Consider the following 14,186-nt stretch of genomic DNA (forward strand, 5'->3'; position numbering starts at 1 on the left):
TTCTTCCCTGGGGCTGGATCCTTGAGCCTTTTGTCTTGCTTTTCCCCAAAGGGGTGCTCTGGCGTCTGTGTGGCAGGTGGATGGGTGTGAAGGTAGGTGGGTAAGAGGGGCCCCCACGGATTCCAGTGACAGCAGAGCCCAGGTTACTTGGCCTCCAGGATTTCAAGCCACGAGGCCCCACCTCAGGGTGAAGACCATTACACCCAAATCCTGTCTGATGCTAATCTCTCCTCCTAGGCCATGGGTTCTCTGCCTCGGCTGTGAATTAGTCACCTGGGGAGCTTTGGAAAACAAAGATGGCTGAGCCCCATCTGTAAAGATACTGATTTAATTGGTGTGGAATTAATAAGGTCTTCGCACTGGTTGGTCAGAAGAATGCCACAGGTGATTCAAATGTGTGGCCAGGGTTAGAAACCGCCATTTGTCTGTCTGCTTACTAAGGGTAGCTGTTTGTTCCCTCACCATCCTGGCAAGAGCGAGTGTCTGCTCTTTGCCCTGAGGCCCCAGCCACGAAGGCAGGCAGAGCAGCCTCTGTTCTTAGCCACTATGTAGCTGCCTTTCTCTGGAACAAGAGCCACAGCATCTTTACTCTGCTCTCCTGAATTTGTGGTCCTCTTGGGAGCAGCCAAGGACGTGATGCTTCTCAGAGATTCTCTGGAACAAAAGTGCCTGGAATCCAGGCCTCTACTGGCCTGTGGCATGGAGAGCCCACCTTGCCTATGTCCCCTCTACTCTGCATTTTAGGGGAAGAGAAATGGGGAAGACAGGGTTTGTCCCCAGCTCAGGCTGCCCTGGGCCTTTCCTGGCTCTCAGGTGAGACTATCAGCCACATGAAATCGGATCTCTTCTGTATTAAAAAAAAAAAAAAAAAAGACAATTCTGGAAGCTACAAGGGTGTCAGGAGAGAGTAAAGCAAAGCTTGAAGGAAGAGTCTCCTGTTTGCTGCCTACTGACCTCAGCTACAGAAAGGTGCCTGGTGTGTTCCTGACTTAGGACTCCTATGTGGCCTTCGTGCCACAGAGGGTTGGATGCTGACTTTAGAGCCTGCAATGGAGAAGCAATGTTCGCAGGAGAAGGTCAGGTAAGAGGGGGGCTGGGGATGCACAGGCAGTTGTAAATAAGTCAGAACCAGAAACTCGAAGTGGTTGTGGGGAAGCTACTTGGGGCAGGGCTTCAAGGTGGCCACTAAACACGGCCTTTCCTGTTCTCATCCTCCTCTGAAGCCTGGGCTCTGACGCTTCACGTGCAGGCCAAACCTGGAAGGGTCTGGAAGTCATGTGGCATGTGTTTTTCCAAAACTGAGTTTATTGGAATGGTAGGGGGTTCCTCAGAGTTGGTAGGGACTTTGGCACACCATGCCCTGCCACTTCCAGCATGGTTCCTTTACCTATTTAATGAACAAGACAGGATTTCACTAGGTTAAAAAAAAAATTCTGTGCTGAAATAATGCTCCCGAAGTTTGAAAACCATGGACCTAGTAAAGTTATGAGGAATGGGTGGGGAAACTCGCTCAGTCACCCTCTAGTCACCCACCCCTCAGGCCAGGTCTGTCCCCACAGCACCCCATGGGCTTCATGGAGCAGACAGGAGGAGGTTCTCCCTGGAGGCCTGATTTGAATGCAGCAACGAAAATGGCCAAGGGAGGAGCCACGTGGGGAAGAGCCACTCTCCAAAGAATGAGCGACCCCGAGACCCAAACTTGCAGGCGCTCAGGGGTGGTGTGAAGTTGTCTGGGCTTAACTGTTATAAGCCCTCAAGATTCCAGTCTGTTCTTATCTTCAGGGAAATGTAAGGTCTTGGCCTGGGAGGTGGGGCCCCTGATTCCCGGCTGCCCCACCATTTTCTGGGACCTTTGCCTTCTCTGTAAGGGGGGCAGCCAGGCTCGGTCACTCAGCTCCTAGACTGTGGGCCCTTGCAGACAGGACCTGTCGTCTCCACTGGGTGTTGCAGCCTCCCAGTCCAAGGGACTCGGTTATAGGGTTAAGCACAGGAATCCTTCAAGGAAAAAGACTTCATTCATCAGTTTTCAGAACAGGGCTCCTGGCAGGTGGCTCCCCCACCCTCCCTGTACCCACCGTGACCTTTGGCAATAGTGGTTGACTTCCCACACTTCTTGGAGTGAGGCTTTCTCCTCTCTCCCGTTTCCTCTCCTGAGTTGGCTCCTCGGGGTGGGAATGTCAATACTCTGGAGAGAGTGAACACTGGGAACTTGCATTTCTTCTGACAGTCTTCTATCCCTGAGCAGTCCCACAGGCGAAGGTGCCTGTCAAGGACATCAAGGCTGCTTATTAACGCAGCAGAATTTGGCTGCATTGCCCAAGAAGCAGGTGGAATCGATAAGCAGATGATCATGGATGGATTGCACCGAGGGAAGATCTGGTCCCTTAACCTCTCTTTGCCATGAAACCCCAAGAACATCAGTGATTAGGACCTCTATGCATTCAGCTGCGGCCTATAATCCTTCCCCACTACCCCTGGCCCTTGAGGGATAAACCCACAGCCAAACAGCCCCAACTGTTCTCATTTCCTGGCAATGACCAGGATCTGAGACACTGCCTGCTTCCCTGGGTCTCCAACAGAGTCCCACATTCCCTACAACCTGAGCCCCTCCAGACCCCTGTCAAGAGTCCAAAGGGCATTTCTGAATGATGCCCAGTAAGTAGTCCCTGGCTGTCCTGGTCTCTGGTCCTGGCAGGAGGCAGCCAGCTTTGTGACTTCACAAAAGGCCCCCTGTGACAAGTCTGGGCTGGTGAAGCAGGAGGTGGGCCGAGGGGCTCCCCTCAGGAACATCATGTGACTTTTCATGGAGAGACACCCCGTACCTCTGAGGGAATGAAGAGGAAGTGCCTCATGGTAAGAGCCCAGGACACCTGCTGCATTTAGAAGCACACCGCACCGATCCCCCCACCCCCGCCACATATCTTGATGGCTTCGGCTCCTAGGTCTAACTGACCCCTGCCCACATCTGCCAGTATCTCTTTGGGGTCCAGGTTCATCGACACTGAGTTTAGGGGTGGGGCAGGTGGTGGTGGTGGGTCTCTCTGAATTGGGGGTCAGACCAGCTTCCGCTCATCAAACAAAGTCATTCTGCTCCCAGCCTCCCCTCCCAGTGAAGGAACTGATGGGGTGGGAAGCTTTATCCGACCTGAGTCTTCATCAGGGTCTCCCGGAGAAGTCTGTAGAGGACCTTCAAGTGATAGTTGAAGGCCAGAGTGTCCTGAATCCTGTAGAAGTCTCATAGCTACAAACAGGCATTGTCAAAAGAGCAACAGCGTCTCTCTTCAATGCTGACTTTGCTGTTGTTTCTTTTCCGAAGGATTTACAATTCTAGAAACCTAAGGCAAAAGAGGCCAGGGCTGCTTTCTCCCTACCTTGCCTGTACCTGTTCGCCAACCTTGAACTCTTACCTGCAGCACTGCCTCTGGGAAGAGCAGGGCCCCAGGAGTCAGGAAGGATGATGACGGGCAGCGAGGTTCAGGGATCTGACAGGTCCTGGGAGCACCTGGAGGACAGAGTTTGGGCCTTTGCATGCTCCAGCCCCCGTGTGTGCTGGGCAGGTCCATTGTGAGGGTGGCCTGGGGACATAATCTCTGGCCATCCCCGTGGCCTCTACTTTGATTGTGACATAGCCATCCAGGCAGAGGAGCCCAGGGAAAGGAGTAAGTGTGCCCTGGGCAGGATTCCAGATGCAGGCTTCATCTCTGCAGGGAGGCAGAGTCGACAGGCTGGTTTGGGGAGGGCAACATGGCCTTGACCACCCTCACCCTTGATCGACGGCAGCCTTTTCAGGCATGAGGAGGCCTAGGAGCCGATCCTCTTAAATCTACCCTCTGACCCACTCAGAGTTCTGTGCTGGGCCAGAGAGTGGACAGATGATCCCTAAGGATGGTTACTCCACTGCTTCCCAGTGTGTCTGAAAATATGCCTTAGGATTTTTCTGGAAAGGAGCTCATTTCTCATTTTGATGAGAAAAGCTTGAGGTCTTCCAGCAGGCAGTAATACCGGGAGCAAACAGAAATCAGCCAGGGCTGATGTGGTCCTGCAGGATGGCAGCAGGGACAGCCAGAGGCCAAGAAAAGTTAGGATAGAAATAGCCACCACTTAGCTAGCACTTCCTGTGCGCCAGTCCCCAAGCTGAGCACTTTACAGGCATGATCACACTTGGTCCTCATAGCAAGGCTGGTAGGAGGCACTATTCCCTTTCTCCAGCTGGAGAAACTCACCTTTCTTGAGAGGTGAAGGTCAAGGTCCCACAGCCGGGCAATGGGAGCAGCAGAATTACGACACAGGGCTATGGACCTCCAAAGCTAGACTCAGCTGATGACCTATCTCCTTCTGCAAACTTCCCAATGAAGAGGAAAAGAAACTTTTCTTATCTGTGACCATCAGTGACAGCGTTCAAGAGAGAACGGAGGACTTTGAACCTGATATCACCCAGATGAGCTTTTGGATAAGGCAGCCTTGACTGCCTGGCTGGTCTAACCTTTAACGAGACCCACTAGGAGGCAGCTGTTCCTAACTATTTTGCAGATGATTTAAGTGAGACCCAGGGAATCACCAAGGGGAGTCCTGGGGGTGGTCTGTGGCTGAGCAGTGGTTCTGAGGTGGGGTTGCTAGATAAAATACAGCATGTCCAGTTCCATTTTAATTTCAGATGAAGAACAACTAAAAATAGAGAAGTCTGTCTTAAATATTGCAGGGAGCTCCTCATTCTGGCTGGGGCCCTGGTTGCATGGGAGTTATGGCAGGGCTTGCAGGGGGGCTGCTGTTTCATTTCTTAGCTGACTCCTGTGTGGGCTGGAGGCAAGGGCAGGGGGCTGACTTCTGGAGACTGCAGTGTCTGTGACCACTGGATGAGGTGCAGCCTCGGTGGTTTTTCACTCTGTGAAATGGAATTAGTGGACTTGGATGCAGTCATGCAGGGGTACTTGCTTTGCACACTGCCTTTGCAACGAGGGCAGTGTTCCATCTTCCTAGGGGGCTGTAGGGGGCTCCCAGGAAGGGGGAAGGCACCCAGGGAATGATTCAAATTCCCTTTTGGTCGAAGCTGGGATCCCTGGAGCTTGGACCTGTTACTGCTGGACACGAGATAGTCTTGTTCAACCAACAGCAGAGTGGGAAGAGATGCGGGGGAGAGGCGGTGGCGCAGGAGTTGTGATGACACCGGGTGGGAGTGGGTAATGGGAGCGCCTGGGTCCAGTGAACACGGAAGGATGTGATGGGAGAGAAGGGGAGGTGGAAAAGGGAAGAGGGAGGGATAGAGGAGACAAGGGAAAGGGGAGGAGAATGCCAAAATGCAGAGGACTTGACGTTATCAATTTTTTTCTAGCCCAGTGCATGGGCATGTGTGGGGAGGAAGGCTGGATGGAGCATACCTAAATCTGTGGGACTTGGCGCTGAGCTGCTCTTGCCTTCCCTCTGCCACTGGGCAGCCCTGGAAGCGTGACTTCTTGCCCTTTGGATGCTTCTTTTTGATGTGAACCACAGCAGAAGAAGGGCACAGGCAGAGTGGAGGGAGACAGAGTGCAGAAATATTCTTCCAAAGAGGCCAAGGAATCTCTTTTTCCAATGACTCAGGCGTGATGTGCCAGGCCAAGCTGAGAGTGTGAGCCTGATTATTTGTAGCTTTGTTTGCATGTACTTAAATGTGAAAAGGCTGGCTGTGAGGATTGGTGCCAGTGCGCGGGAGTCCTTGAGTCTCTAGCACCTGTGCTTGACCTATGAAATGTGTCAGTGAGTGTGCATGAAATGTATGTGCAGCCCAGGGGAGGCTAGGAGCGCCTGCAGGTGTGTGGCTACATACGTGGGGAGCTTTTGGCAGAGATGGGGGGCCGCAGGCATTATAGAACAGATTATGGAGGGAGCAGTTGCTAGATAGGCTCTGTATAGCTCCTTTTCTGCTTCTGCAGCCCCCTGGGCCCTGGTTTCTCCAAAGGCCCTCTGGGATATACCCTTTATTCCCATCATTTACCCAGCACCCCAGGCTGATTTTCTGAAGATAAGCAGCGCCATCTGGTGGCAGGCTGAGGCTGTGACAGGAGAAAAGGAGCTGCGAACCTGGGTTCCCACAAGAGGTCGGCCTTTCAGGACCCCAGTCAATGGGGAAGCTGCACCGCACTGGCTGGATCATGGATAGAGGGAGGGTATCTAAGGCTTGAATGCTCCATGCTCACGCATTTTGGGTTCATGGTCCACGGAATCACAACAGGAAAGTCATCTGAAGGAGTGCTGGAAGACGGATGTAGGAAAGTTATTGGTCCAGCCTCTGCACCCACAAACCCGGGCCCCATTCTGTGGGGAACCAATCTGGGCTGAGATTTCTCCTCTGTGGGGGTGGTAGTGAGGGTTATATGAAAAAGTGTGGGTAAACACTTGGCTCCACGGGGGAGCCTGGTGGGCTGCCGTCTATGGGGTCGCACAGAGTCAAACACGACTGAAGCGACTTAGCAGCAGCAGAGCTACGAAGTCAAAGGAAATGCTTGTGGCTATTACTGAGAGGCAAAATCCCAGAAGCACAGAGAACAGAACTGTGTGGCATTGCAGAGAGGTGACATGTCTGCGTACTGCCACCCAACATTCTAGAATTTCGTGCCTGAGCATCAGCTGTTTAAAGTTACACACCTAAGTGAAGCAGGGAGGTCTCTTCTTAAAGGCGGGTAATGGGGCCCTGTGAGCAACAGAACTAAGAGACCCAGCACCCAGGCTCTGGCTAGCTTCATACTAGCTATGGAGCCTGAGCATGGCAGCAAACTTGCTGTGCCCCATGTTTCCCATGTGAAATCGCTGTGAGGATACCATAAAAATGCATAGGAACTTGCTCAGGACTCCTAGGAATAAAGGCTGGGTTCTTGCCTGGAGAATCCCAGAGACGGGGAAGCCTGGTGGGCTGCTGTCTATGGGGTCGCACAGAGTCAGACACGACTGAAGTGACTTAGCAGCAGCAGCAGCAGCAGGACCTCGTTAGGGAGAGTATGCTCAGCTCTGGGGCTTACCTTTCACGTCTCCAAAAAGGAATCCCCGAGTCAGAGTCAAGAGTCGTTCTGGTTTTGTTGCTAATTGGTTGCGTGATGTTAGGCAAGTCATTCACTCTCTCGGTCTCACTTTTCCCAGCTGCAAAAGAAATTAGATGACGTCCGAAGTCAGCTCTCCCTTAATCTATTTCCTTTTGATTCTTTCCTTTGCTCTGCTTCACATATAATACCTAGGACGAATTTTTATTGATTCTACAGGCTAGGTCTTGAACAGAAAGACAAAAACTAAAGCCTTTTGTTTAATGAGTGTTGTGATTTCTCACACGCTTTGGGAAATATTTTCTTAGATCCTGGTATGTTCTAGGTCCAATGGAGCAAATGGGAGACTAAAAGACTTCTACATGTCACACAGGGCCGAATAAAGTACTAAGAAGGTAATCCAGCAGTTCCGGTGTTGGTCTGGGAGGATCGAGCCTCACTTTTCGCTTCCGTCTTCCTGAACAGCCAATAAGTACGTAGCAGTTCGCGTTTATACGAAAACTACAAACCCCAGAAGTCAACGCGCGGGGCAAAATGCCCACGCGCCAACCACGACTCGGTGGGTGCCGCCCCTAGGGGCGGAACTTTATTTCCCTGGCGGCGCCGGGGCTGGCCCTGGTGTTCTCCTCCCGCCTCCTGCCGGCAGTCCTCGCGCCAAGTCGGGAGGAGCGCGCGCGCGCGCGCAGGGCACGTAGCACGCGAGTGACGCATAATATGTGGGCCGCTCCGGAGCCGTGGTCGCGCTGTGTGTGAGTGAGAGTGAGTGCGGGACCTGAGGCGGTGTGGGTGAACTGTGGCCGCTGGCGGGGTCAGGGGGAGCGGCGGAGCCGCCCGGGAAGGTGAGTGGGGAAGGAAGGGGGACGGCTCTTTGAGAGGGGCTCGAGGAGACTGGGCGCGTGGCCGGGCGGGCGGGAGAGTGGGCGCCGGGCTGGGGGAGGGGCGGCACCTGCCTGGGCCGCCGGCTGGGAGGGGGCGGGCCGGGCCTCCCGGGAGGCTTGGTCCAGGGCCTGATTAGACTTTTACTCCTCCAGATTTTGGGCTCGGGGGCGGGGCCTCCACGTTCTTCCTCCAGTCCGCAAAAGAAGCTTCCCAAGAGTAACTCTTCCGCCCGGAGTGGGGAGCAAGGGTGTGCCCGCCCCTGCCTGGGGGAGGGGCGCCTCTCATTCCACTCATCACCTTTTACTTCCCAGTCCTCCTAGTCTTCGATCTGTACGGGCCGGGGGTGGGTGGGTGGGGGGCTGGTCTCCATCTTCTTTGCCCTACGGCGGCCCCCTTCCCATTCTGTGTCTCCGCCTCTAGCTCCAGTCACCTGGGCGGGCTCTCTCCTCCCTCGGCCTCGTGCCACCTCCCTCTTGCACCCGCCCGGCTCTCTTTCGGGCGAAGTGGGGCGGGGCTCTCCCGGGACTCCTCCCACTCCCCTGGTGGAGGGGAGGGGCGGAAGGCGAGGTGTGAGGTTCTGCAGATTAGAGCCAAACGTTGGAGCGCCCGCCAGCCTTCCCGGGATCCTGTTAACGAGGGTTATAGTTGTTTTTAACTGAGTGTCATTCGTTTGCTTAATTCTCTCTTCTTAGATGGTTTGCGTCTCACTTCCTCTTATTGCACTGTTAGCGCTCGGTATCTTTTTTGTTGAGGAAGTAGTTTGGGGCTGTTTGTAGAGGTTCTTTTTGAGTCCCAGATCACTCGTCCATGTCACGTTGGCCTCAGTTTTTCCTTACTCTTGTCTTTTCAACGAAGCCTTTAAATTAGTCTACGTGTTTTAATTATTAGTAACATCTTGTTCTAAACGCTTTGTTAATGTACGGAGTGAGGTTCATTGGTAATGTTGTGTAGTTTTCTTGTCTCATTAAACCTTAAAAAGTTTATGTAAGCTTGTATTAGTAGATTTAGGAATTTGCTATTTTTCTGCTTGATGCTGTCAAAATTTGGGTTTTGTATATTGCAGTTATCCATTTTCTAGTGGTGATATGTTTTTTAGTATAAAGGAAATTGATACAGAATTTGGGAACTATAAAGGAAGTCCTTTTATGCTCAAAATATTTCAGTTGTTGAGCGCAGTGTTTTACTATTCTGTTGTACAGTCGTGAGGCTTAATAGAGGAGGAGTCTGGTAGAATGAACCACTTGTTAGTTTGAAGTGATTGAGGTAAGTTGGTTTCTTACCAAATTATTTATGTTGTATCTGTCATGGTTATGGACAGTAATAGACTACTGCTATACAGGAACTCACAAGTCGTACCAATTATTAGGTACATTTTACTTGAAGCTCCAAATTTGTTTTTTTCCCCCAGTGTGTGTGTGTGTTTTAAATAAGGAAGATTGCTTTACAAGTATTTGTTTCAGAATTGTAACCTTTGTCTTTACAGTAAACATTTTTTAGGCTTTGGGGTAGTTTTTAATTAAGCAAATAGGCTATACAGTACTGTGTATTAGGAAAAAACAAGATTTTATGGTTTAATTCAAAAGTTACAAAAGGTAACAAAATAGTGAGACAGTGGTAGAGCTAGGATAGTGACATAGTGAAAAATCTTTCTTCTACCTTTATCCTTCAGAAAGTCAGTTACCTGCCAAAAAGTAATATTTTCTGTTTCTTACGTGTTCTTCCAGGGACAGACAGACAGACAGACAGACACACACATTTGTTTCTATCACTTGACAGTGTATTGAGAGTTGTCCATATAGGAAAGGAAATGCTTCTTAGTTTCCTTCTGCCTTTTTTTTTTTTCTGTTTTTATTTTTTTTTTTTGCTTTCTTTTGTTCTCTTCTGCTTTTTAACTAGAAAAAAAGTCAAGTATATTAAAAAGTTGAGAGAATAATAAAATGAATACTTGTTTATCCGTCTAGAGTCAACGGTTGTTATTATTTTGTCTTGTAGATGTGGTATGTATTTTGTGGAACCGTTTGAAAATAAGTTGCAGGTGCAGCACCCCTAAATACTTCGGCAGGCATCCTTTGGGATAAAGGACTTTCTACTTTTTATCTTCATTGTGCGGCTTGAGAGATCTTAGTTCCCTAACAGGAACTGAACCCAGGGCCCTGGTAGTTAGAGTGCCTGAGTCCTAACCACTGGATCGCCAGTAAATTCCCTCTACGTATTTTCTGTAGAGCTTTATATTATTCCATTTAATGGACATGATTATTGTTTAACTCTTACAACAACCATTTCCCTTTTACAGATAAGGAAATTGAGGTTTAGAGAAGTTAAATAACTTGACCAAGATCTCACAGGTATGTTGGCAGAGTTGGAATTTGAATGCTTGAACCCCTTTTCTACCAAGTACCAGTTGAATGGCCTTGGGGACCTCTCTAAGCCCCTTTCCTCATCTGTAAAATAAGGACAGTATGTCTGTAAAATTTCAGGATAATAATCAAGTGTCTATTTCATACTAGTATTCAGTGATTGGTAACTGTTGTATCATTAGACTGGCCATAAATTCTGCATACCACTGGGAGAACTCACTTTGGAACATGGAAGGAGCAATGTACCTTCACTGTCTTGTCCATAACAAGATGGCTACACCTTTTGAACTTTGTTAATAGTCTTTTATAGAGAGTAAAATGAATTTTCATTGCTATTATTATCTTAGTTTAAGTTTATATTTTCCCTAGGCAAATGGTTTTCCCAAAGTTATAGTTACATTTGGGCATAGTTAACTTGAAATTTTGAAATTGATACTAGAAGTCCATGTGTGTTTTTAAATTGAACTCTAAAATTTTACTATCTTAATGCACTTGAGTTGACCTTCATTAGAGATATTATTTCCTCTAAACTTTGCTTTTATAAGCCCTGCTAGGCTGAGTGCTTAAGTTATCCATGAGGCATTCCCTTTTGGACCTTTCCCCCCCCCATTAAAAAAAATGGTAAAATTCATATACCATAAATTAACCATTAATCATTTAGTAGATTAGCAGTGTTGTGCAACCATCACCTCCTTTAGGTCCAAGAAATTTTTATCACCTCACAAGGAAACCCTATATCCGTTAAGCAGTCACTCCCTACTTCTCCCTCCCCCAAGCTCCTGGCAACCATTCGGCAGCTTTCTGTATATGGATTTACCTATTCTGAATGTTTCATAGAAATAGAATCATAGAATATGTGACCTTTTCTGTTGGGGTTTTTTTGCCTGGTGTTCATCCACAGCTGTAACATGTCTCAGTACTTCATTCCTTTCTGTGGCTGAATAATAACCGCATTGTATGAATATAGCCACGTTTTGTTTATCCATTCATCTGTTGATGAACCTTTGGGGTTGTTTTCATCCTTTGAATATTGTGAGTATGCTTTGAACATTTGTGTACAAGTGTTTGAATATCTATTTTCACTTCTTTTGGTTATATTCCTTGAAGTGGAACTGCTGGGTCACGGTAATTCTGTGTTTAACTTTTTCTTATAAATTTTTTGAGGAGCCATCGAACTGTTTTCTATAGCTGTTGTGTTGTTTTACATTCCTATTGGCAGTGTTCATTCTGGTGTATCTATATCCTTGCTAGTGCTACCTTTACAATTTTTTGGTTTTGATCATCCTAGTAGGTATGATTGGTATCTTATTGTAGTTTTGATTTTTATTTCCCTAATTGCTAACTATGTTGAACATTTTTTTTCATGTACTTATTGGCTACTTGTACATCTTCACTGGAGAAATGCCTGTTCAAGTACTTTGCCCATTTTTCAGTCTGATGCTCTCCCACCTGAGCTGTTTTGGCCACTTCTTTGCCGATGTTTCTTTGTTGTTGTTGAGTTGTAGGCATTCTTATATATTATGAATACTTGATCCTTATCAGCTCTGATTTGCAAATATTTTCTTCCATTCTATGGGTTGTCTTTTCACTTTCTTGATAATGTATTTGGCACAAAAGTTTTAAATGTTGAAGTCCAATTTATCTATTCCTTTGTTGCTTACTCTTTTGATGTCAGATGAACATCTCTTCCCAATTTCAAGGTCGTGAAGATTTACCCCTGTGTTTACCTCTAAGAGTTTTATGGTTTAAACTCTTATATTGAACCATTTTGAGATAATTTTTGTATGTGATGTGAAGCAAGGATCCAGCTTCATTCCTTGTTATGTGAATATTCAGTTGTCTCAGCACAATTTGTTGAAAGACCGTTAATCTTTCTAGTAACGGTCTTTCAGCAAATTCTTTCGCTGTTGACTGGGTTTGGGCTACTTGTTGAATATCAGTTGAGCATAAGTGTAAGATTTTATTTCTGGACTCTTAGTTCCATTGCATTGGTATATATGTCTTTCCTTATGCCTGTATCACAGTATTTTGATTATTTTACATAAAGTTTTGATGTCAGATATGTGAATTCTGTTTTTTTCAAGATTGTTTTGGTCATTTGGGATTCCTTGCAGTTACACATAAATTTTAGAATTGATATTTGCTCTAATGCAAAGAAGATCATTAGATTTTATAGGGATTGTGTTGACAATTGCCCATTTTGGAGAATATTGCTGTCTTCACAATATTAAGTGTTCTAATCCCTGACTCTAGGATGTCTTTGCACTTATTTAGGTCTTTTTTAATTTTATTTTTTCCAGCAATGTTTTGTAATTTTCTTTGAGGAAGTTGTTTGGCTTTTTGGCTTAAATTGATTCCTTAGCATTTTATTCTTTTTAGTGCTATTTTGAGAGAAATTGTTTTGTTAATTTCATATTTGATTATTTATTGCTGGTGTGCAGCCATACAAGTAATTTTTGTGTTAATGTTGTATTCTATAACTTTACTAACTTGTTTATTAATTCCAGTAGTATTTATTTGTCGACAGTTCTTTAGGATTTACTATATATTGGGTCATATGATCTGTCAGTGAAGATAATTTTACTACTTCTTTCCAACTTGGATGCTTTTTAATTTTTTGGTCTTAATTCCTCTGGCTAGAATTAGCACAGTGCTTAAGTTGTGAAAGCAGACATCTTTGTTTTGTTTCAGATTTTCGGGGGAAAGCTTTCAGCTGTTAGTTGCTTCAGTCGTGTCTGACTCTTTGCAACCTTATGGGCCCTGTAGCCCTCCAGGCTCCTCTGTCCGTGGGATTCTGCAGGCAGGAACACTGGAGTGTCTTTCCGTGCCCTCCTCCAGGGGACTGTTCCTGGCCCAGGGGTCAAACTCGTGTTTCTTGCATTGCAGGTGGATTCTTTACTGACAGAGCTGTCTGGGAAGCCCATGTCAGCTGTGAGTTTTTGTAATTAATGCTCTTTACCGTGCCCTATTGAGGAGGTTCTCTTCCTGGTTTAGTGAGTGTTTTTCACAAAAGGATGTTGGATTTTGTCAGATGCTTCTATATCACTCACAGGCTCACCGCCCCCCTTCATGCTATTAATGTATTGTTACTTTAATTGATTTGCATATATCAAACCACCATTGTATTCCTGGTCTAAATCCCACTTGGTCGTGGTATCTCATCCTCTTTAATGTCCTGCTGTTTTCATCTTTCTAGTATTTTAAGGATTTTTACATCTATTTTCATAACGCATATCAGTCTGTAGATTGCTAGTGATATCATTATCTGTCTTTAGTATCAGGGTAGTATTGGCTTTATGTACATTGGGAAGTCTGCCTTTTCTTCAATTTTTTGGAATAATTTGAGGAGTAATCTTAATTCTTAAAAGTGTTGGGTAGAATGCACCAGTAAAACCGTTTCTCCCGCACTTTTAGGATGTGTTGTAAGAGATTAACTTTGCTGTTACCATATGTTGCTACTTTCCTCAGTCTTTAGATCTCTTACCCCAGCATAAAATTTTACTGAGGAAAACATTGATAAAATTGGGGGACACTTTGATACAATCATTGCCCCATTCTACCCCTTGGCTAATACTCCTCCAGATTGTCAAGGTCATAAAAACAAGGGAAGATTCAAAAACTTGTCACAGACCAAAGGGAGACATGACAACTAAAAGTAATATATCCTGGATGAGATCTTGGAACAGAAAAAGAATGTGAATGGAAAAGCTGGTGAAATGTGAGTCAGATCTGGAGTTTAGTTAAAAGTAATACACTGATTTTTAGTTTCTTGATTTTGACATCATGTCCCTATAAGATAACATTAGGGGAACCTGAACTGAGTGATAGGTATATGGGAATTCTCTCTACTGTCTTCACAACTTAAAAAAAATAAATAAACCTGTAATTGTTCTGGGGCTTCCCTGGTGGTTCAGATGGTAAAGAATCCACCTGCAGTATG

The 14,186-nt window shown here is 46.7% G+C and overlaps 1 protein-coding gene across 19 annotated transcripts in view; it reads left to right on the forward strand.

Annotated features, from left to right (window-relative positions):
- Positions 1-420: 420 nt before the first annotated feature.
- Positions 421-14,186, forward strand: part of DCAF1 (DDB1 and CUL4 associated factor 1) — an 89,448-nt gene continuing 75,682 nt past the window's right edge. For 6 of the 19 annotated variants that reach the window (XM_060402521.1, XM_012099990.5, XM_042236160.2 and 3 more), the window contains exon 1: positions 7,745-7,849. Coding sequence is in view for 5 of the 19 variants with exons in the window: in XM_060402509.1 (XP_060258492.1) it covers positions 13,000-13,177 (178 nt within the window). In the remaining 14 variants the exon portion in view is untranslated. Of the gene's footprint in view, positions 1,082-7,719; positions 7,850-8,470; positions 8,528-10,182; positions 13,178-14,186 lie in introns of those variants that run through there. The other 13 variants (XM_060402509.1, XM_060402516.1, XM_060402508.1 and 10 more) reach the window with 6 other exon arrangements.

Source organism: Ovis aries, chromosome 19 (genome assembly GCF_016772045.2).
Source record: "Ovis aries strain OAR_USU_Benz2616 breed Rambouillet chromosome 19, ARS-UI_Ramb_v3.0, whole genome shotgun sequence".
Classification (NCBI taxonomy): domain Eukaryota; kingdom Metazoa; phylum Chordata; class Mammalia; order Artiodactyla; family Bovidae; genus Ovis; species Ovis aries.